The sequence below is a fragment of the Ciconia boyciana genome, chromosome 7 (genome assembly GCF_034638445.1).
Source record: "Ciconia boyciana chromosome 7, ASM3463844v1, whole genome shotgun sequence".
Taxonomy (NCBI): Eukaryota; Metazoa; Chordata; class Aves; order Ciconiiformes; family Ciconiidae; genus Ciconia; species Ciconia boyciana.
In genome coordinates, this window is record NC_132940.1 from 17,216,869 (window position 1) to 17,241,684 (window position 24,816).

General features: G+C 38.0%; 1 protein-coding gene across 5 annotated transcripts in view; it reads right to left on the reverse strand.

The window, feature by feature from the left end:
• COL24A1 (collagen type XXIV alpha 1 chain) overlaps nt 1-24,816 on the reverse strand; it is a 151,487-nt gene that overhangs the window by 8,844 nt on the left and 117,827 nt on the right. For 4 of the 5 annotated variants that reach the window (XM_072868270.1, XM_072868272.1, XM_072868269.1 and 1 more), the window contains 16 exons: nt 23,747-23,800; nt 23,165-23,272; nt 22,492-22,545; nt 21,660-21,713; nt 20,252-20,308; nt 18,374-18,427; nt 17,266-17,319; nt 17,103-17,156; nt 14,903-14,956; nt 13,160-13,267; nt 10,522-10,629; nt 8,884-8,991; nt 8,743-8,796; nt 8,385-8,447; nt 6,541-6,594; nt 4,909-4,944 (listed from right to left, as the gene is read on the reverse strand). In XM_072868270.1, coding sequence (XP_072724371.1) covers nt 4,909-4,944; nt 6,541-6,594; nt 8,385-8,447; nt 8,743-8,796; nt 8,884-8,991; nt 10,522-10,629; nt 13,160-13,267; nt 14,903-14,956; nt 17,103-17,156; nt 17,266-17,319; nt 18,374-18,427; nt 20,252-20,308; nt 21,660-21,713; nt 22,492-22,545; nt 23,165-23,272; nt 23,747-23,800 — 1,074 coding nt within the window. The remainder of the gene's footprint in view (nt 1-4,908; nt 4,945-6,540; nt 6,595-8,384; nt 8,448-8,742; nt 8,797-8,883; nt 8,992-10,521; nt 10,630-13,159; nt 13,268-14,902; nt 14,957-17,102; nt 17,157-17,265; nt 17,320-18,373; nt 18,428-20,251; nt 20,309-21,659; nt 21,714-22,491; nt 22,546-23,164; nt 23,273-23,746; nt 23,801-24,816) is intronic. The other variant, XM_072868271.1, reaches the window with a different exon arrangement.

Below are 24,816 nucleotides of genomic sequence, written 5' to 3' on the forward strand. Positions count from 1 at the left end.
TTCTTTGAGCAACTATTCACATTAAGATGGAATGATTATGAATATTTATTAATACACAGTGAAACTTGTGTTTCTGTTAGAGTCTCTTCTTAAGTCTCTATATACTCAAAGCCTCTAGGAGCTGCTGTAACATAAACAATAGCAATAACAATGACAAGGAAAAGAATAGGTGGCAGTGCCTTAATACGAGCAAAAGAGAAGAAGGAGGAATGAAAGGCATAGGCCAGACTTGCACCATGTATTAGTAAAACCTTTTAACATAACTGAGTTAATTTAAGCAAAACACTCTTTAGCCAGTGCTGCTTGTACCAATTATTCAAGCGTAATAAGCTGTTCCAGCAAAAGCCCTCTTACACCAGTAAGTCTCTGCCAAAAGAGAAGTAGTCTTATCTGACATGGTCATGCTGACAAATATTGCGAAACTGATCTAGTCAAAGTTGTAAATCACTTAATATAGTAATAAGAAGTATTCCTGCTGTGAGATTTCACAGCAAGATCTGCGTGAGTGTCACTGTGTGCTACAACTGCTGAACTTGGGCTGTGCTTCAAGCTGCCACCAGTGAGGGCGGCTGGAAATGGTTAAAGAAAGGCCAGATTCAATCTTACATTGATTCATGTATGTTTAAAAAAAGGATCTCAAAGCAGATAGGAGTGATTTAGTACTTAAGTCACCGAGGCTCCAAATTTATCAGTTTTTAGGAGAATACCAGCTGCATTTCTTACTATCTCTAGACGTATTTGTAAGGCAGAGCACATGGTAGGTACTGGGGAATGCATCTGTCAGGGGTTACAATGACCTCTAGAGCTGCACAAGTTAACTATGCCTGCACGTCACCTGCCTTGGCCATGGCAGAGGGGCTCAGCTGCTGGATTATGAAGGGTGTGAAAAGTGGGGGCCGTCATGTAATTCCTAGCGCTAGATCTACACCAACAAGGCTATGTTGAGGGACTGCAAATGACTTTTGAGACTGAGCCCCATGTTTTACACACGTTCTTTGGAGAATAGGGGAGAATCAAAATTGAAGTGATTTCTGGGTGTTCAAGGAGATGGTCTTCTGATAATTAACTAAGACAACTTTAATAGCATAAGCTCTAGGGACTGTAAATATTGTCAACTTTTCAACTGATGCATAGTGACCTATTTATTTATGTTTCATCCACTTGTACCTATAGAAGGGACTCTAAGCCATCTTTTAGGTAAATATTTACTGATATTTTGTAAAGAAATTAATGATCAATGTTGGAAAATGGAAATCAAAGAATAAGTCATTTTAGCATATACAGGAGTATAGAAAACCCTGTGGGTTCTGTGGCAAGTACCTAGCTTCCCTTTACTCTTCTGAGTTTGATTATTGTCCAGCTTGAAATTTTCTTTGAAATCCTATTACTGTTAAATAGGCATCAAATATTATTGTTGCTATTCATTATTACAAAACTGACGAGAGATGAGTTTGCAGAGATGACATTCACTATTTTGGGGTAGCCCCTCAGCTGCTGCAAATCAACTGGTTTTCACAGAGTTACACTGTTGTATGCCAGCTGAGAAGGCTGACCTCCACATTAATTCATGAGATCAGCAACTCAGGTGCTGTTAGACTGCTGCAGGATACCTTCAATCCCATGTGAATATATCACTGAACTGTATCATCATGCTTGGTGAAGTATATTTAGTATAAAATGAAAGAGAAAGTGTGGAAAAGAAACTTGAGAAATGAATTTGACAGTGTAAGGACATGTTTATCTTGAGTCAGGACTTGATTATGCAAATACCAAGTCAAGGCAAGGCACAAAGTTTTCAACAGTTTGTCCCTAAGTAACCACTGCTCTCTGATGAATAGATGTCCTTGTTCTGGGTGCTGAGATTTAGACATTCCAGTGGATTTTTCAGATGACTGAATGCTGCCATTAATATTCTATGTTCTTGGCATGTGTCACAATTTTAAGACTCCAAAAGTCTTGGGATGAGAACAGTTCAAATTTATAGTGGTTTCTGAGATAGAACTGAATATTTAAAAAATCAAAAACTGCACTGTTGCAGTGAATTTAAGGTATTTTGCAAAAGAGGAATGTGATTTGTCTTGATTCACTGTCTCCTTGCCAATAAAACCCATGTGAAAAAAGGTAAATATTGAATGCTATTTGTTAACTATAGTAAACTGCTTTTGGGGATATTACATTTCTTAAATTCATTAAAACTTCACAGGGCTATATCAGTTACCTTTACAAGCCTTTAAAGTATAACAATACTGCACAGAGTGTGTTGAAAATCCTGTAGAGATGTTATAGATGTTCTTTCTTTCTGTTGTAGAGCAGCAAACGAAGGTTAAATTACACTTTTCATGGATTAAGTTAATTGCTAAATGTTTTACTGGAATGTACAGGATTACCTTTACAAATCTACTTAATTTACCCTCTAATCACATTAGAATTTAAGTGAGAAAAGTGTAATTCCAGTTCATAACAACAAAAACAGATAATAGAATCGTTAGTTTTAGTGTGCTCTTTAATTCTTTAATCACCCAATTTGATTGCTAGTACAGAAGTTCAAAGGCCAAAACTCCAATCTTTTTCTAATACCATAAGGCCTTGATTTTACATGCAATGATACATATGCTTAACTTTGAAAACATGAGCAATCCCAAGGACTTCCATCTTTTCCACGACTTCTGAAATTTTTCAAGAAACAGAAAGTATTTTTAACAAAAATGATTAATGTTAAGCTTTCCCTGATCACTTTTGTCATTTTGATGTTATGTCACCATATCTCAGAATGGGTAAAGCCTAATAACATCCTGCAGTATCATAGTCCGATACACAATACAGTGTAGTAGCTGCCATTAATGATTGTAAATCTAAGATAAAAGTTCATAATAGAAAATTATGGATTATGCCTTATCATAGCATATCCTATCTTTTTTTGATTTTGAGGATAGTCGTGCACTGGACCACATTGCCCAAAGACATTAACCAGTCTCTACCCCTGGAAGTTTTCAAGACCTGGCTGAATAAAGCCCTGAGCAACGTGGTCTGATCTCAGAGCTGGCCATTTTTAAACAGGAGGTTGGTCTAGAAATGTCCTTTACAATCTGGATTATCCTATGACTCTATATTATAATTCATTATGTGACATGTCATGAAATTAAAAAAAAAAAAAAAGAAAATGAAAACATACTTTCAGAAATGTCAGAATTCTGAAACAATATTCCAAAACGTATTCCATGTTTTTCTAAATGTTTCAATCACAGTGATATGAATATTTTGAATTGAAAAATAATTTTGATTAAAATTTTTCAACAAACTTGTTTCTGACTTTATCAATTTTTCGCCAGAAATAGCCTACAGAACTTGAACTTTGGTTCATTACTGACTTCAACAAGGAGATACAATTTTACATTCCCTGTTTTTCAGGGGATAAAAGGATATTTCTTTCTAGTAATGGACACTGTACCCCTGACAGACTAAAAACTGTAACTAAAACTTGGACTGCTACAAAAAAATTACAATTTTTGTGATTCCAAGAATGCCAACATCAATTTTAAAGGTATAAATTCAAGCTGGGAATACACAGTTGTATGAAAATAATTTTCTCTCCTTTGTATCTGAAAACAGTTGGAAATAAATCCTTTTCTTGGCTACATAATATAAACTAATGCCACTGGGTATGATTTAAAATTAAACATTCTTCTTCTGAAGACAGTCTTAGGAGATGAATTCATCTTGATGAATTCAAGAACTTATTTAGGAAATAACTTCTTAAACACCAGCACCAATGATGGAAACGGGTGTTTCTCGTTCACCGTTTTGGATGGTTTTTATAATTATTTTTTAAGTGTCAGCATTTTTAGCTCTACACTGTCATAGCAATTCTTATGAACAAACAGGAGAAAGACAGTTAAGATGGTTAATAGCAGCACGAATTAAGAACCTAGTTTTCCTCTTACTCTGAGATAGGAATGGCCTCAAGAGGATTAGAATCAAAGAGGAAAGTTCCCCAAGATGTGTACAGCAAGCTTAGTTCCAAGCCCTAATTCTTTAAGCAATTTTTAATATTTCAGTTTTATTTTTCAAAACTTTTATAAGGCAGGTAGGTTGGAATTGCACACAGGTGGCTGCTAAAAGCAAAATACAGTAAGTCAAAAGAAACTAAATGATTTTAAGTGAGGTGGGATCAAAGGCAGGATAAGAGCAACAGGAACAAGATCACATTGGCCAGTTACTGGAAAAGGAACTAATTATAAACCTGTCATATACAGTAATGTCATAGGTATCACTGTATTCATATTTGCTGTCAATATGATAAATTGACACTGGCTTTTCACATAGCCATTATTAATTGGAGGCTTTACTAGCTCTAACATATTTTTTAAAATAAAATCCAACATTAATTAATGTACAAAACCTAATGTAATATTCTTACTGAAAAATGAAAGAGAGCAAATTCATTATCTATCAGTGCTGCCTACTGCTACTACTGCTGGCATATGTTGCATGGACACCCATCCTCAGCTCTAGGCTTCTCCTGAACTTCTCCCTCTCTAGACAAGATGATATAGATGTATGAACATGTGTATGCATGCTGTGCTGTGAGGCACTGGAGCATTGACAACAAATGGGACAAAGGATTTTTCCTTTAGACCTGAACTGGGACAGATTTGAAGTATGTGACTGCTATATGATCGGGGCCATCCTGCCTGATAGCACACACTCACTGGGCATATCTACATAAGTCAACTTGAACAAGAAAAGGTCAGACTTTTGACTCATGCTACCAGCTTTCTTGGCCAGCACTCTCCAGGAGCACAACATGACTGTCTGGCATTCAGAGCATGGAAGAGTACATTCAGAGTAACACAGGAATACTTTTTACACAGCCAAAAAAATGAAAGCACGAAAGTTGTTTCATCTTACCATTTCACCCCTTGTGCCCTTTTCACCTCTCGGTCCCTGTAAGAAAGAGAAGCTGTTAATCCAGTATGCTTTCTAGCCGCCTAGGACTGAAATAAGCAAATTAGTATCCATGAGAGTTGTACTGCTCACATGAAAAGTCCAGTCTCATCTGTGGAAGTATTTAAAACTCTGCGGCTTTAAGTTTTCTGTACTATTAGAAAAATAAATTACTTGAAAACATCTTGTAATTTCTATATGTGGAAAACTGTTTTCTTCACATTGTAAATATGTTTTTTCTCAGTAATTTTAACTGTCAGTGTTCTCCCTGTCAATCAGCTGTACTCTCTACAATTTGATCCACAGTAATAGATCAGTGCTTCACCATCTGAAGAGTTGAGAACAAAACTCGGTACTCTCTGTCACTGAAGAAATCCATCAGTTGCATATCTACTTTTATTACCCCATTAGTTCTCCTCTCACAGTCAGATTAGACACTGTTTTTCTGTCACCATGGCATTTTTAGCTAGTTTTGCACTTAAACTGTGTTTCCGAAGACGATAACAATCTTACAATTCTTCTCTAGAAGAATTTTGCAGCATTGATGGCAGCATTTCATAACACATAGAAATCTTCAGCTGTAGTGCTTTCTTAATGATAATGGCAAACTATTACATTCAATATGAAGTCTATTAAAAGCCTTCATACAAGCATATGCAACTGGAGAGTTTTCCTCCTGAGTGGGATTGAAAAGAGTGCAGCAAGACAAAGTGCTGTCTTTTTCCCAACAGGTGGAAAGAACAGTCTAATTATAGACAGAACATTTCCCTTCTCCTTTCTTTTTCTCTTGTAAATACTTGTATTTATTACTTTTATTGTATAGTCTTGTTATTTTAATGATTATTATTTCAATTTTTAGACATTCTCATCCATTCCAAGTCTTGTTGATCAGACAGAGGTACTTGGGTGGTAAAAAGAGCTTCTAAAACTACCTTACATGGCTGGGTAGTCTGCAGATATGCACTTGAAATGCACTGCAGATATGCACAGGGAGTGCAACAAGGGATGGAAACAGGGATAAGGGCAGAGGTCCCCCACTGCAGGGAACCTGGGGAGCATTGAAGGTTGCCAGAAAGGCCAAGATGGTGTTTGAATTGTAACAGGGACCTCACCAGCACCTAGAACACCCCAACAAGGCCCTGAGGGCACTCCCAGCATGTCTAGAGAGGCATTCTAGACAGTTTAGCCCAATGAACACATAAAAAATAAACTACATTGATACCAAGTGTGGATACTCTAGATATGTCTCAGACCTAAGGCTGAGAAAGAATATCCAGGTGGTAGTTACTATGTGCTGTTCTATACCTTGACTCGCCTGCTGCCCCTGTAGACATGCCCTCTGTATACTGTACTTAGACAGAAGGCCATTGCAATGGCTCTTTTGTCATTGTTTTTTGTTTTTTGTTTGTTTGTTTGTTTGTATCACAGATGCTGGAGTCACATATGTTAGCTCACCAGCATGGTATAATATGAAGATGGTCCTGTTAGCTGCTATTTGCAAATGGAAAAATGAGAAGGTTGCTAGTTGCAAAACAGATTATTAAAAATAAGGATAGGTGAAATAACCAAATTATGCAAAAGAGAAGGGAAACTTACAGGCCTGCCAGTTGGGCCTGTTAGGCCTTCTTGACCAACAGGGCCAATATATCCCTGTGAACAAGCAAAGAATTGATTAGTCCACCATGTTTTCAAAATGAAGAAAATCCTCATGACGTGTCCTGGTTTAAAGTTGCTCAGCCCACAGCCCTGGCAAATATCCGAAAGATCATAGTGATATTCTCTTTCTGAATATTGAGTGCACATTGCTACAAAATCAGCAAGGTAATTATTTTAATAATTAGTAATAGTTATGCTTGGAAAGCCCACACACATTCTTTTATGTGAAAGCTGATGCACTAAACCCAGTGGAAACTTAAGTACTCTGATTACCAAAACCACATATTTATTGAGCTGCAATCAACTATATGTTGAGCCCACAAGTACTCTTGTAAGGCTGCCAGTAAGTACTGCTAAAATGTTACTTTCCTGTTCCATTTCACTTAGAGCAAACTGCTCATTTCCAGTGTTTATCTTGTATAGGAATGTTTAGAAAAAGAAAGCGGCGATTAGAACAGGCCCCTAAAGCTGCTGCTCTGCATCGGGTTAACTGAACTAATTCAGTTCTGTGATGCCAATGGCAGTAGTAAGAGAAGAACATTTTGTAGTAAGGCCTTCCATATTGCAATGTTTCCCCCTTTTTCACTTGATGCTGTAAGCTGGATGCACACTCCCCAATATTACAAAATACTAAAGATGGTTCCACATTTTTGGTGAGTAGCAAAGTAGAATGTCATGAAGAAGGTGTCATGAAGAATGAGCTAATGCAAGTTAGTAACCTTATAGATAAAAAGAAAATATTTATTAAAAAAAGACTCCCTATTAATCAGTAAGGCCAAGCACCACTCTGTCTTACCGCAGGCAAAGTTTGACCCTTTTTTGTTTTACTGTTAGACAGTTATACAACCAGCATTGTTGCCAGTAAGAAGAAAGAGAACGTTCAACCCCAATAGAGGAAGATATGAGAGCGATAAGGATACTTGTGTAGATAAAATTATACTAGGAAAGCCACACTTTGTCAGCAGAGCTTGCTTGTTTCCTTCAAGATTGAGAGCCCAGCTCTGCTTGTGTATCTGTACCTGTCCTGGTTTCATCTGAGAGAGAGTTAATTTTCTTTATAGTGGCTGGTATGGGGCTATGTTTTGGATTTGTGCTGAAAACAGTGTTGATAATACAGAGATGTTTTAGTTGTTGCTGCACCAGTCAAGGACTTTTCAGCTTCCCATGCTCTGCCAGGTGCAGAAGAAGCTGGGAGGGGACACAGCCAGGACAGTTGATCCAAACTGACCAAAGGGCTATTCCACACCACATGACGTCATGCTCAGTATATAAAGCTGGGGAAGAAGAAGGAAGGGGAGTGGACATTTGGAGTGATGGCGTTTGCCTTCCCAAGTAACCATTATGCGTGATGGAGCCCTGCTTTCCTGGAGATGGCTGAACACCTGCCTGCCCATGGGAAGCAGTGAGTGAATGAATTCCTTGCTTTGCTTTGCTTGCGTGCGCGGCTTTTGCTTTCCCTATTAAACTGTCTTTATCTCAACCCATGAGTTTTCTTACTTTTGCTCTTCCAATTCTCTCCCCCATCCCACTGGGGGGGGAGTGAGCGAGCGGCTGTCTGGTGCTTAGTTGCTGGCTGGGGCTAAACCATGACAGTACCCATGTTGCAACCAGAGCAGTGTTGCAGTTCAGGCAAAGGGCTTCTGGTGGAGTCATAGTCTCAGAGAGAAAAGATTGGCTAGAGGGTTCCGGCCTTGTTAATAAGAAAAAAGATGATTCCATAAATTAAAAACATGTGCCACTTGCAAGCCATCCTGACAATCTCTTTCATGGAGTGAAACACTTACAACTTGGCCTGTTGGACCTTTCGGGCCCAGAATTCCAACTAAGCCAATGTCCCCTGCAGGACCCTGAAAACGCAAAGGAACAGTTTAGTCAAACATGAACATTAGCTATCCACTTGTTTCAATCTCTTGTAATCAGTGGAAATAAGATAATTTCTAAGAGCAGTAACAGTGAAAATACCAAGCATGCTGACTCAGAACGTTTGTCTTTGGACATGGAGTACACAGTTCTGCCTACAATGTTCCAACAGTTCAGATAGATTTTGAACAAATTATTGTTAAAGCCGATTAATTCTATGCTTTCTTAATGTTCTCACTCTGAAAATGGCTTAAGATCTAACAGAAAAGAATGAGCACATACTTTTGGACCTGGGAATCCTTGAAACCCCATCAAACCTTGATCTCCATCTTCTCCCTGTAATAGGAGCAGGCATCCTTATTATTATTTCACATTGGTAACTCTTGGACTACTTATTTTGCATCAACAGCTGTGATTACGTACAGTCTGTCCTTTCAGTCCAGCGTCTCCTGCTCGTCCTTGGTCACCTTGTGATCCTGGAAGGCCTCTTTTGCCTCGCTTTCCTGGATGACCCAGAAGCCCTTTCTCACCCTGTCAATAGGAACATAATATATCCTTTATTACAACAGTTATAAATGTAAAGATTGGTTTCCTAGCAGAAGTGTGGAACATGCTTTCTCTCTAAGAAATAAACCTACTCTATTAATTTTATTTCCATCAGGAATGCTTTCAATAATTGTACTTTCACTAAAATGCAAATGTGACTTGACTCGTCCTTGACTTGGAAACATACAAAACCCATACATATTGGATCATTTCCACTATGGTATCTCCCAGTGCAAGAACTAAAATGCACAAAATGAAATACAGAACAGGAAGGTTAAGAAGTAACTTTAAAAAGTAACCCTCTGAGCAAGGCATAGTATAGTTGTGGAACTCCTTGCTCTTAGACTAAACATTTACAGTGATTTAAATGGAAACTAGACAAGCTCATGCAAGAGAAATCCTCTGAGGACTATCAAATACATAGAAACCATGTCTAGCTCAGGAGGTTACTGAGCTGCAATTAAGGCTGGGAATATACACCTTTCATGCTTGCTTTGTGCTTATGCTCTTTCCTAGGTGTTAGCTTTCTGCTCTAACAGAGACAGGCTTTTGGCCTGACTCACTATGTCCACTCTTAATGTTTATTTTGCACAATGTGGTAAGTTTTCCTTCACCTCATCTATTCCCTATCTTTTTCAGATTGCAAGCATTTCTAAGCAGGAACTACCTCCTATGGCTCATTGTCTAGACATAGGACTAAAATCCGGACTGGGAGCACTGGCAATAAACACTATGAATAGCGAATACAATTAATACTAAAACATTTCCATGAAAAGATAACAGAGACAGACAGTATTTCCCTCCCCCAGTTTTCAAGTAACTTAAGGTTTTAAAAACTGCTTACCAATAAAATCTCAGAGCACTGCAAATCATGATTTTAGATGAAAAATCCTATTCTAAATGGAGAAAATTATCTGTAATGTTTCCCAGTGTTTGCTTCTTTTACCACTGAAATAAGTCTAATTAATATTATCAGTAGAAGCTGAGGATACGCTAATGTCGGGTACCTGGAACTGCCTGGAAAATGGAGCACTCTCAGACTTCTTTCTTTCTGACAGGGCTGAACAAGAACAGTTTAAGTCCTATGATAAATTAACATCCCAGACATGCTTGTTAGCCCCCAACCTTGGTACTCAGGCTTGAAATTACAGTACTTCTCTGCTAATAGATTGCTTAGATGTTCAAGTAATCCAGACTGTTCTAGTAGTTATAGAAATTTAAAAAGAAAAGTCAGGAATTATTTGGCCCTAAAGCTTTGGATGAATAAATACAAAGTGTTTTGAATGGCTTCTGGAGTTGGGAATAACACCCAGATGGATGTAAACTCTGTTTTCAAATTACAGTTTACAGAAACGAGGTCAGCATAACTTGCAGTCTTCCCCTTTAAATAAGTTTTTATGTCAATTACTCATATGATTAACAGTAGCATAGTGGTTCCACAATCCCTGGATGCAGTATGAAGACTAAGCAATATCAGTAACACTGTACTTAAACAACAAGATCCCATGTGTGTACCTTTAGTCCGGGTGCTCCCATGGGCCCTGGCATGCCTGGCAATCCCTTTGGACCTTGAGCTCCAGGATAACCTGCCAGACCTGGTAAGCCTGAGTTTCCTTTATTACCCTTAAATTAAAAATAATTGATTACAAGCAGAACAGCCGAACATGTTTTTTCATTGTATGCCAAAACAGGCATATAACATAAAATCAGTCAAAGCCACTTAATGCTTTCTGTATATATGGACACAGATTGATAGTATATCAAAATACATGGAAAGACAATGATGAGCAGTATCATCTGGATTTCTGCTAATACTCCAAAAGCAAAGCCCCATCATACTTAGCAACAAAGCTATATGTGCTTTAATTGTGGGGTGGATTGAGGTTTCTGAGGAGTCAAGTTATAGTTTAACAAGTCACTGACTGTCAGCAAAGCAAATGCTAACCATGTCATAGCCCATTGCAGTTGTTCAGTTCAGTGTTAATCTTAAACCTTGTTCTGTCCTACCCTAAATATATCATGATGTCATTTGTGTGGGATCACCTACCTAGACCTTGAAAGACTTCTCAGAACATTCAAGAGAATCAACTACCTCTTTGGGCTTATGCAAGGTATCTTCCCTATTAGCACCCTCCCTAAATAGGAATAGTTGCCCGGTTGGATAGTAAGCAATCTTTTCTCCACAGTAATTGTGCATTCAAGTATATATGGAAGCACTCATGGACATAGCAGTGACTGCTTTTACCTCCCACAGGGAGTCATACAGAATAGTTTATATTAGAGACCTAAAATTGTTCCCAAACCTGAAAATGTGCATGTTCAGATTAATAGCCTTTAGTGCTGATCCCTATTTAATTATTTTCTAACTCTGTTTTGAAATATGCAGGAAGAGAGCACTAATCTCTGTTAATTATAGAAGATGACTCCTTGAGATGGTCCTTGGATGAGTGTTGTGTGATGTCTGAGGATTCTGAGCTTACAAGAAGGAGCTCCTTCTGATGAAAACAAGATGCTGGATTCATTCATTACAGATGGGCTGAAAATATAGTTGAGATTCACAGTATTCATTTTTTCAAGAAGGAACTCCATATCAAGAAACAAAATGAGACCACCTTCGCACAGAAACATTCAAAATTCAACACGCTTATTTATAAATACCAGACATGCTGATAATATTAGTATGATTTGGTACACTCTGTAGGGATTCATATACAATAACTTTACCACATCAAGAAAGATCAGAACATTTGTTATGAAAATGTCTGAGAACATCAGACAATAAACAAAAGCAACTATTTTTAATGAAAAAACATGTTACTGAGTACATGGAGTTAAGCCAATTTTGACATGTTAAAGAATACAAAATGGAAATTTGCTACCATCCAAATGAATGTTTCTGTGATGTCATTTAGTAGAAATATATACATACATATATCTCTCTCTCTTCTTTCTTACTGCATATGACATTCCGTTAAGCATTCATAGAAACAAAAGAGTTATAGTAAACAGGATTTTTATGTTAAATGTGATTTGCAGAGCTTTTGAATATGGTATTGTGGCTTATAGCCTGATGGACTGATAAACTTACATAGCAAAAGTCCTGTTCTTTTTATTCATTGTGGCAAAAATCAGTTAAAAGCCTCTCTTTATTACAAATTGTAATGCTACTATATATTGTTAATATGGAGTAATGGAAACTTTTTTAATATGAAAGGTGACATTTTGAGTGGAAAGGCAAAAATGTAAGAATTCTTTGGGGTGATACTCCTAAATGCAACTCCAAAGTATGTTAAGTACTTGAAAGAGGAGGAGATTATCTGAAAACGGGAAAGGCTCAAATAGGGTACATTTTCCCCCTACAGGTAACTTGTTTAATTTTCTCTTTGCCCAACCAGATAGGCAAATTTATATTTGTAATAGAGGTGCCTCATTCAGCACCTTGATTAATTCCCAACACCAAATCTAACTTGGCATCCTTTTATAACAATTACTGGTCCATCTAACTAGAACTACCGAGAAATACCACACCTGAAATCAAAGTGATCAGACTTTCAACAGTGACAACAACTAAAGGAATTTGCTCCCTCCTCTCTGGAGTGAATAAGCGAAGAGCTGTGTCACTGCTCCCAGAAGCAGCAGGTCACCACCCTTGGCCCACAGCAAACCACAACAGACAAAAAACCTGTTTCCAAGAATGTTCCCAGCTACCTCAGATACCTAATATTATTTTTCACTGGTTTTGGGCAAAGCTTCAGAATTGCTTAGGTAGAGAGACATAGGTTACAAATTCAAAGACAAAAAGGAAAATGTGGCATTATCATCTCAGGGCCTGAGAGGAAACAATCTCAGTTGGGGTCTATGGCTCATTTTCAGGAAAACAACTGTGAAGCCTCTCTCATTAAGAAAGCATTTTCACTTAGCTGTAGTTACACTAACATATGCTAATGAAACAGTTCTCACAGCACACTTCCCTTATGCTAACCTTACATCCTGGCCAGAATATCAGGAGCAAAAGAGAAACAAAACAAAGAATTGGTCTAATTTTCAAGATGCTCAAGGAACTGAGAATGGTTCCTTGTGTTTAAATACCCTAACCTTAGAAAATTTGTAATGCAAAATGACATAAAGAGGGGCAATGTGGAAAGCAACTTACCTTAGGGCCAGGCTTCCCTGACAGCCCAGGCTTGCCAGGGTTGCCAGGAATGCCTTCTGGTCCAGGGTACCCGACTGCTCCTTTCTGCCCTGCTGGCCCTGGCTTTCCCTTGAAATAAATTAAAACCAAATATAGCACTGTCGGCTCTCTTCATCTTCACCATCACAGAACTAGATTTCAATCACAGTATTTCCTAAACCCTACGTAATAACAGACCCAGTGACACGGATAAATACTCACAGAGGGGGCTCTGAGTTAGGATGTTTGGTTTAAAATGCTATTGGATTAACCTTAGATTTGCTGTGTTGTGGCCTCTGAGCAACTTCAGCTGAAACCATGGGGCCAACCCTCTGCGTGCCAGGCCTGGAAGATGGCTGAGAGTGTTGATTCTTAAACTGAAGCAAGGAAACCTAATAAAGTAATCTATTTATCCCTGTAAAAAACCCAACCATATGTCTTTTCAGCCTTCATTTTACTAGTTAACTCTGTATTCGTACATTTGCAAAATTATGTTGTTCACATTGTACACATCAAATATACATGCAAACTTTTAATTAGACAAGTTTGTGCTAACTGTTGCTATACTTGCACAGAAAACCCTCATGTCACATCCACCAAAGGAACAGTGATTTTTTCTTTACAATCATTTCCCTTTAGACTGCCATACACTATCTTAAAGGGCTTGGAGTTCTTAGAAATTTAAAATATGCTAACTACAACACATCTCATTTGAAAAAGTATAGTTAACAACAGCCATACAGGATGTAAGAAGTGTGCCATCTTAATCTTATTTCTAACTTCTGCTTGCTGAAGTATCTTGCACTTGGGATGTGCTTTGAGGCTTCCTCAAGTTCCAGTTTTACTGTCTTCTCCTCCTCACTGTATGTCTCGCCTTTTCCTCTTTTCCTTTGTCTGCCAAACGATATGCTCTCTGCAGTCCTCCAGAGGGAAGAGCCAAGTATTTACAAAAGACACACAGTTTGCCTGCCTTCAAAAGGCTATTCTTGCACTCTGCCCAGCAGCTACAAGCTCTGTGAAGCAGCTGCATTTCTCTGGTTACTGACAATGTTTTGATGTAAGGTAGTAAAAGTTATTTATAATATATGCTTATATGGTATTATTTGTTAGGGGACCAAAATAACCTTGATGCATTTTGTTCTTGGTTATGTTTACAGAACTACTGCTTCCTGCTCTTTCTTCTCCTTCAGGGAGAAAGGGATGCAAGTTAGCGTCTCTACAGTAACTCAAGAAAGAGCATAACAAATTTCAGCTCAGGGCAAGCGAGAGAAAGAAGTAAACCTCAAGGGATCTGCCAGCTGTATTCATCATGGACATATGGATCCAGGCTTCTGTAGGCTGCAGCTGTTCAAAGAACTGATGGGAGCCAGGAGTGAACAGTAGTACAGCTCTGTGCAATATAATGTGATAACTTGCACATGGACTATGAGCCACATGCAAAAATTATCTAATTAAGTAACTTTAGAAGTGGGAAGGACCCTGTTATATGAGCTGCACTTCACTTCCATGAGCTGAGTAACTGAGTATAATTCAGTATAATTTAACACAGTTTCAAAAATTATTCTTATTTTCACAGGGGTTCCTTTACACTTCCTGGACAGTAAGAAGGTTCTTTAGCATGAGCATAAGACTTTCTGGTACCACTGGCATGACTCAATTTTGGTTTTATTAGTTATTTTCTTTGTTTTATAACCTGAAGATAGACTGTAGAATTTTGTTACTTACAGGAATTCCAGGTTTGCCTGCCTGACCCGTGGCTCCTTTCTTCCCTGCGGGTCCCTAAAAGTTACAAATACTTGTGAACTGACAGATGTCTTAAACTCAATCCCCTAAGAAGAGCTGAGAGTTGTTCCCCTCTAGTATGCATGTTCTCATTGCCTGGCTTTGGACCAGATTATTTCCATTTCAGGAGACAGCAGAAAGTTTTTCAAGTAGAAGTGAATATATTTTTGGTAGAATTGTATATATTTTTCCCTTTCCCGAATTGTTAAAGTGTAGTTTTCAGAACTTTTTCAACAACAATAGGCATGAAAAGTTTTTCACTATGAATCTAGCAATTTCTCCTCTATCAGCCACATCTCTGTAAGGAAGTATGCTTTTACAGCACTTCCCGTACCTTTTAAAAAGGGAAGTCATGAAAAGTAGGCAATGTAGATGCACTGAGTGTATGTGGAAGAGAATACTGGAAAACAAGTGTCACATATGGGAACATTCTTTTTATCTAAGATGTACACAAAAGATAAAATTTACTTAAAACCAGACTTCTTTATTTTGTCTTGACTGATCTAGGAATCTGTAGTCTTAGAAAACTGAGTGACACTGATAGCAGATAACATTCTCATAAGTGGTTTAGTGACGCAGGAGGCCAGGCACCAAGGAAGAAAAGCTCAGAATGGGTCAAAAGCATCTCAGAGAATTTTGCTTATAGGATATTCTTCACAGAATGTAAAGAGCTATGGCATGAATTTTATCCTGCCTCTAAAAGATAAAACTACCTGGACGGCAGGGACAAGAATAACACTTGTTAGCATAGATCAAGTAGGAAAAAAGCTTCCCAGATTTTATTGATTAATTATTTTAAACACTATTCTTAAAGCAAAAGTGATGCTAAACTACTATGCTGCAATATTACATAACGTGCAATAAAGTGAAAAAGCTAAAGTCATTGTAAGTGTAAATGTTTTATAATTAATGTAAATATGATAAATTCAGCAAAGTTTTGTTCTATTCCTTAATTTAATATCTTTTTGTTATGAAAGGCATAAAAAAAGTCCACCAATCAGAACTGGAACGTGTATATTCAAATAACTTATATGGTTGTCATTAAATTTCTGAATGCATATAAAGTAAACCCAGATGATTCAGCATTGCAGTTTATGAGACTGGCTTTGTAAGACTTGCTATAGCAGCACCAGTCATGCCACTGGAGTTAGGACTGTACGAATGTTTTCACTTTTAACGTTTTTGCGTAAACCTTTAGGCTCTTATGGGTTGCTCCAGGCTGGATACTGGTTCCATATTTGCAAATGGTGGTTTTAATCTGAGAGGCATTTGCAACACAAAGAAAACATTTTCCAAGGGAAAGACGGAGGAATGACTGATTTTACCCTGTACTGTGAGTCATTTGTCAAAGGCAATATATCTGAGCTCATGGTTAGAGTACATGCTGACAATGTCTCCACATCGTATTTCCTTTCTCTTGCTCCTCATTCCTAATCTACTACAGATTCTTGTATTTACCTAGAAAATTTTGAAACTCTAACAGAGTTGCGCTATGGAACTTCTCAGACAAAATATCTCATTTAAGTTGCAATAGCAATTGGTATTGTAAGAAATCTTTTAGCCTAAATATTTTGAAATCTCTAAAGCCAATGAAAGTCACCACATGGGAGAATATAAAATACTTTGGGCAATTTTCAACACACCACCAAGATGAACTATTATTTCTAAAGGAAAAGGTTTAGTCTTTGATGTTTTTCATGACTTGCTTTGTCATTATTCCTCTACTATTCCGTAGCAAATTCCTTATTTCCAGGCCTCTCTGAAAATTTAGTGCAGTGCAGCACCAGGAGGCTTCATTTACAGATCAGAGCAGTAAAATTCTGGGTGTCTTCCAGAGCTTGTTTGCCACAAGGAACTCCATTTAAGGGTATAATTGAATATCACTCAAATGTTTCCAAAAGAGCCTCTCATAATACTTTATATCACTCCAAAGTAAAACCACTTATCTATCAAATAACACATATTTACTATCCTAGATCATTATGCAATTTTCCATTCTATATTTTTATTGCCCTGCAGGTATGAAAAGGAAACCCAAACGCTGAGTTTTAGCCTTATATAAGTTTTCCAAGGATAGTCAGCAAAGAGTAAAAACACACAAATGCCAATTAAGCGCAGTTTTGCTTTACTTTTTTCTACTTACTTCTGAACCTCTTTCTCCTTTTGGTCCTTGCTCTCCCAATTCACCTGGCTCTCCCTTTAGAAAGAACATATATTAAATAAATAAATAATAAAAAAATCTGAATACAGATGAAAATGCATTTTCAACACCCAGTAGAGAAATCTCACTTGTTTGAAACACTTACTGGAGGCCCCTGTTGTCCAATAGGTCCTCTAAGCCCTGGAAGACCTATATGACCCTGGGAAGTGGAAAATATAACATATTGCAATACAAGTAACTCAGGATGTCACGCTCAGTGAGCTACAGATTTCCATGTAAAGCCCATCTTGGGAGGTGCTGGGTGGCCCCAGCTTCACTGATGTGACCTAGATAAAGTATGCTCAGCTCTCCTGAGATCAGACCTTAGGGAGCTTTTCTTCTTTACATTCTCTACTCCAAACTGCAAGTGGGAATTATGTATTGTATAAACATTTCTGTGCTTCTGTAAGCATAGATCATATTCAGTTCATTGATTTATTACTATGTCTATCTGTATTATCTGTGTAACTTAAAACAGGATATTCCATGTCAAGGACTGTCTCTTTTGTATTTCAGCAAACCAACTGCATCAGTGATTAGCATGAGTTACCATCCAATTTGTATTTGCTGAAAGACTGAATACAATTTATGAATAATTATTAGGATTACATTTACAAAGAAATAGTGCTTAAATTTCAGAGAAAAATGTTAATTCATTCAGTATTACAGAATCACAGAATTGTTTAGGTTGAAAGGGACCTCTTGAGATCATCTAGTGCAACCCCCATTCTCAATCAGGGCCAGGTAGAAAAGGTTGTCCAGGACCATGTCCAGTCAGGTTTTGAGTATTTCCAAGGATGGAGACTCCACAACCTCTCTGGGCAGCCTGTTCTGGTGCTCAGTCATCCTCACAGTAAAAAAGCGTTTTCTTGTGTTCAAAAGGAATTTCATGTGTTTCAGTTTGTGCCCTTTGCCTCTTGTCCTGTCACTGGACACTACTGAGAGAAGTTTGGCTCCTTCATCTTCATTCCCTCCCATCAGGTATTTATATACATTAAGATCATCCAAGCCTTCTCTTCTCCAGCTCATAAGTCCCAGCTCTCTCAACTTCTCCTCATATGAAAGACGCTCAAATGTGTTCTAAGAGCTCATCAGTGCAGTGAGGCACCAGCAAGTGCATCTCTGCATACTTGTGAGAGAAGAGGATACTTCTGCTACATGTATGCATAGCATGCCATGTTTGAATAAAAAGAATAAAAAGCAACAGGTATTACCTTGTAGCCCTCATCACCAGGTTCTCCTCTATCTCCACGTTCACCACTAGGACCCTAGAGAGAAAACCAAAAAGCAAAATATAACAGCTGAACTGAAATAATGCTGCAGTAAAGTACAAAAAGAAAGCTGGGATTTGTTTCAAAACAGACTAACCAATGAGAGTGAACTGAGGATTACAAATATTAAAGTTAGCTCATCTAAAAGAATAAACGTGATTTTTTTCTAAACAAAATGCATTGCAGTCAGACAGTAGACACCGTCTAAAATGTTTTGTAACTGAAGACTAGAAGCCTAAAGATAGATCTTACATGGGCATAAATGAAACAGGAGTATTGACCTCAGTAGAACTTCTCCAGGTTTATACCCATATATCTATATATACATATATATGATATCTGAATTAAAAATCTCCACGAAAAAATGAAGATACTTTGTTTTCAAGACATGTGAGGAAAACTGTCTTATGGTTTCTGTAAGACAACACATGAAAAATGTTTTTTTTTTTTTTTCTGTAATGACTTGCTGTACTCAGAATCTGCTTTAATTTTGAAGTTTGTCCTAATAAAAAGGCAATTTCAATCCCTCAGCACACCTCACACATATGAGAACTGCACAGGTTCAGAGGGAATGGCATGATTTTTGTGAGTCGTGGTTTTTCCTGCTTCATTCAGACCTCACTGGCTCCACTTTAGTAGTAGAGCTACTTTACTCCAGTAAAGCTACTTTACTGGAGTAAAGTAGAGCTACTTTACTCCAGTCCCACAAGAAATGGGATTTTTCCCCAGAATTTTAACTCTCATTGCAGCAAATGGACCAAATCTCAGTCAAAGGAAAAATGACAGGATAGGGAATCACACCCATAGAAAGTAAGAATGGCCAAGACTTTCCAAAAGACATCCAGCCAATCATTAGGTGAAATAATAAGGAACTGCCCTTTTCCCACCTATGTCTCAAGTAAAGGCACATAATGAAAAATCAGCCAGGCATCACTAACTGCAATGTATCTTTACAGCTCATAAATGAATCGATTAGCCACTTCTAGTGCATATCCACCAATAGATACTATTATGCAACTGCTTGTATACTCCCCAAGGTTTCAGCAGCCTCATGGCATGTTTCCTAGAGGGAATCTACAAGGTGGAAAGGCCCTGCTTGCAACGTTTGAGCAGTCAGCATTACACAGCCAGTTCGGCTACAGCAGAATTGGCTGGAGTCTCTTCTCTCATGCACTTCCATAATTAAGTTAGGAACCTAGTCCAGACTCTGTCTTCAGTTACATCAGGGTCTCATAGTCCTGCCTTTTGAGGAGGCGAGGAATAAATATTAAGGTTAATCTGAAGAGAAGTAGGCAGTACAAGTATTACTTCTGGCACAATCAAAGCCTGAACATGAAACACTTTTAATCTTTTAATAAGATTTTGAGATGGCTTTTTTTTTTTTTAGACATGTTTGTAATTGCTGCAGAGAGATACCCCACATATGAATTTACTAAAAAAAAAAAAATGGTTACAAAAGGCAGTTCTCTCTGAATCAGCTAAATTAGCTTTGTAGTGATAATGAAATAAGTCAAAACATATTTCTGGTTAGTAAAGCAATTAGGTATAATTCAGGTTAAACACAGAGGGTAAAATTCTGTTCCAAAATGTGCTGGTCTAAACACAGACTAATGGCATTAGTATAATTAAACACAGGGCACAGGAAAGAGCACATGACTGCATTTTTCAGAGAGAGATTACTGATTAAAGGACCATCATTCTACATTTTTGAACAAGGGGGTGCTGACTCCTGAGACAGTGATACAAACTTTCAGGAAGAGCCTGCATTGTCTCTTGTCTTGAGAGGCACTAATATAATTTTTTTGAGAAAGAAAGACCTACTGGTTCACCTATGGGCCCAGGTGATCCAAGAACTGTATTGTCTTCACCTGGGTAACCCTAAAACAAAGATAAGTATTAAGAATATTAACTTGGAAATTCAACTTATATACTTAAATATTCAACTTATACACTTATTAACTTAAATTCAACTGTCTATAATGCACACATGTTCAAATGCTAATAAACACCCAGAGAGCATGCTACTGTATAGATGCTAGAAGTGAATATGATGCTTACGGTTTTAATACAGTAGAAATGGTAACTCCATTTTAACATGCACCTAAATGTCCTAAAGACATTTAGGATTAAACAAACCTAAGTATTTGCTCTATTTTCAAACTCAACTATTAAAAAAAAAAAAGTATTTGAACAATGTCCATGTAATAATTTCTTTATTTAATGAAAAAAAGGATAAACAGGATATTTGACAAGAGGAAAAAAGAAAATTGATTCCACTGTTTTGAGGAATATACTTTATATAGACAAACAAGTGTACAGAAGACTCCAACAATCAGCCTGAACTCTATTAAATTTTAAATATGAAGTGACTGCCATCCAAACTAATAGACAAAAAGTTATCTATTCCAGATGATATTTACCAATTTTTAATGCAAAGAGGCTCACATTTTAAATATGATTAAGGGTTTCCAAAGTGCAGCAAAGCTTTTTTTCAGAAGTGATCAAGCAAGCTAGACACCTAGCTCCCAACAATTTAGTTTTCAGTTATTGTTTCTGAAAATTATATCAGAACCTATTTATAACATCACCACTAATTGCCTATTAGAAGTATGCACTACAAAACTGGGCCTAATGTAAGAATGTATTTCTCTGTCAGGTGCAACTCCAAACTAATTTTCATAAAGGGAATCCCTGTACCTGCCTGGGGCCACACAGACTTCAGTAAGCATACAAATCTGTTTGCAGGATTTGAGGCTTAAAAGAAAAACAGTGCATTTGACACTAAAATAGCAGCACTGAGGCAAGATCCTGCCCCTAACATTTTATATTAAGCATAGACCTTTGTCCATCTTAGCTGGACTTTCAGCAAAATCTGTGGGTATACTCACAGGCTTAAAGCTAAGTAAATACTTAACTGGTTCCACACTGATTATTTCTGTCAGCAGCGCTCACTAAGGGCAGTGGTGCTATCTGATACAATAGAATGTGTTTCTTAGAATGGGTACCTTGTGTTTTAAAACCTGAAACATTTCAACTGTATAATTCGAAACTCTGCCTCTCAATGATCCATTTCCCCAGTTTTGCATTTCTTTTCATATTCTCTCACAATACTAATAAATATTGCAAACGGTGGCTTTTGCTGTGTGCCGTAGAAAACAGTGAGCATGCAGTAACATTTCCTCCCTTTATAATTACTCAAACTGTAAGACAGTATAATCCATCTTCAGACCTTTTCTCCTTTGAGTCCTGGGGGCCCTGGGGGCCCTGGAGGACCCTGATGACCCTAAAGAAGCAAACAAAACAAAAATTAGTTCCAAAACAAATTATTAAAGAAATAATTAATTCCAAGCTTTCTTTTAGCTGCTTGTTACTATTATTTTTTTTGCTGCTTGCTAATAATGCTAAATAGTGATGTGGCACAAAATTAATAGGCCCAGGCATAAAAGCTCTGTGCACAGTGGGAAACCAAAGGTTCTGGCAGGGCTTGATGCAGGTGAGGGGAGCCGAGCTGGTTCTCGCTTCAGGGTTAGCGCCACCAATGGAAGTTTCTGTTTGGAAAAAAGACACGGCAGTCTGGTCTGTAAGAGCAGGACACGATCCATCTGTGATGATGATCATAATTATTTTTCACTGAAACTCACATTATCTTTATGTCCTTCAACTAACCTCATTCAATCAGTGTCTCTGTTACTGAAAGGGAAACTGCCTGACCAGACAGTAAGCAGCAGTGGTGGTGTTTGCTGAACTCTATAATGAATAGCTGTAGTAGTTTTATAGGAACTTTATTCACAAAGAGTGGGATGCATTGGACAAACAAGGGTTTCAAATCTGTGGTAAAAAACAACTGCTAGTGAACTCACAAAAAACCAGTCATCAGTGCTTAAGGCTAACATTTCTGAGTAGGCAATGAGGTGTCATATAAATATATGTGAGTATGTGACACTTCTAAAGATATTTGTGTATTCTAGATACAAATCCCCATGATATTTGAAATTATTTAGAGTATCACAGACTTACCTTAGGGATGTGTGGGTGTACATGAAGTCAGTAAAAAAACTCACCCCGTAACCTGGAATTCCTGACTCTCCTTCAGGTCCCATTCCTCCTAGATGTCCCTGTTAAATGCAATAATCAATGATAGAAAAACGAGCTCCCTTGTAAAATGTTACAACAATGTATACTTTATAAAAAGTTATCACTTGGAATTACTGGAATTATTAATGCAAATACACTTAATTCAGTTAACTTTGGATCAGGTTCTCATTCAATAGGAGTAGTAGCCCTCATCTGAAATGCTTTGTTTCAGCAATGGCTAAGGCATATTTTATGTAACAGCAAACCCCGTGGTTTCTGTTCTTGGAACTGGAGAGATTTAAGAAAAAGCCACAGCAGTGAGGTTGTATGTGGACCGTGGGGTATGAGTATTCCATGGCATTCCCTGCCATCCTGCTCCTCTGATTGTCAGATCAGGAACCTGACCAGAGCATGAGATGACTCCCTCCAGGTCCATGGCCTGGGTTTCTGTCTGGAAAAGTACACAGGTCTCCTTCTGATGCTGAAAGACCAGAGCACGTACTGGAACACACAAGCTGGGAAGGACACTGCCTGCATCTCCAGCTACCACAAAAAATATTTATACGTGCTACAGCTGTGACTTGCCTCTTCCCAAGGAGAGACATGATTCTGCTAAAGCAGAAATACGTGACCTCTTAAATAAGCATGTTTTGTACGAACCAAGGGACCTCGAGTTCCTCTTGCACCTTTGGGACCAATTTCTCCAGGTTGGCCAGAGTCACCAGCAGGTCCAATTTCTCCAGGAGGGCCAAGCTGCCCCTTTTCCCCCTATTGGTGTTATTGTATTAAAAATAATAAGAGATGGACACTAAGTTTCTAAATGCAGTTTATGCTTAACCTAAGTGTGTAACAGCATTATTTAATAGGAGTATTACATTTACATGTCATTTACTGTAGTTCTTAGAATGTCTGAACCCAGAATTCTGCAGTGAAAAAAAAAATCTGCTAAAGCCTTCCTGTTTTTTTTTTTTGTTTTAGCCAAAGCTTAACATTTTTTGATAGCAGCAGAAACTGTTCTGAGTTGCAAAATCACATCCTGATACAAATTTAAATTTCCTAAGGTCCTGAATGTTATTGACTGCAGAATGATGAAAATTCTAACTGCTATGGCCAGCAAGATAAAAAATTGTCTTGAAGTGTGACATACAACAGTGATAAGACTTGGTTCAATGGAATTATTTTGTAATATAAATTCGAGTTTCAGATAAAAGGAAGGGAATTGGGGAAGATGAAGAATACTACCTTCTTTCCTAAACGGCCCCTTTGACCTGGATTTCCTGGTGTTCCTTCGGGACCCTGTACATTTATTAGGGAGAAAAAAAGAAATGATTGAGAAAGGCCCTGGAAACATGTTTAAACTGTGCTGCAAATTGGATAACTGAGCAGGCTTTTGTAATGCAGAGGTGGGAGAAAAATCTCATTAACTGTGGCTGTGAGCAAGTTTCAAGTTACAGCAGAAATAAGTGGGCAAGCATCAGGGATCACTTATCAAACTAGTGAAAATGCACTGAAAAGGCGGGGGGGGACAACAGGGGACGGGACCCATTAAATCTTGTCCACACAGAAAATACTAATTTAGGAATAAAATTACAAGACAACCACTGGATTTAGAGAAATACAATACACAGACAGAGAAAAACTAAGAAAACCTTGGGGCTGCCAAGTGTGAAGAGCAGGGCCCTGACACAACATGCTGCAGAGCAGAGACCTAATTCAGTAAGTGCTGGTGGCTACCACTGCCCGCCCCTCGGTGACTGTGTAATTGGGTGTGCTGCCTGCAGATGAAGCTGCTATGGAGCTACAGCCCTGCTGCTCTCTCTAGATCACTTCAAAAACTGATCCTCCCAAAGGTCTGGATGTGTCCATTGCTCACTGGTTTCAATTTACCCAAAAGCTCTGTGAGGTAGAGGGGGTAATTTAGCTTCAGTTTTGGACAAAGGGAGATATGTTTGGGGTTTTTTGAGTCATTGCGGTGATAAAGACAGGGTAAATATAGTTTAAACTGATTTGTGAAACTCATTTGTTGCTTTGTAAGCTTTTGTTTAAGGAAAAGGTAATATTACTCTCACCCCCAATAAAATCCTCAGACAACTGATTATAGGAAACTGATTTCCATGTTTAGACCTGGATGTTGTGATCTGTCCGCATCCCTAGCAGGTCAAACTAAAACTGTGATGTGAACACTCCCAGATGCCAGGGAGGATGAGTGGGGTGGAGGCAGCTCTACAGCCGCCTTTGGAATGTGTGGAACAGAAACGTGAAAAATCCGCTGCTGACCACATCCTCCCAAACATCAAATTGCCAGACCTGCC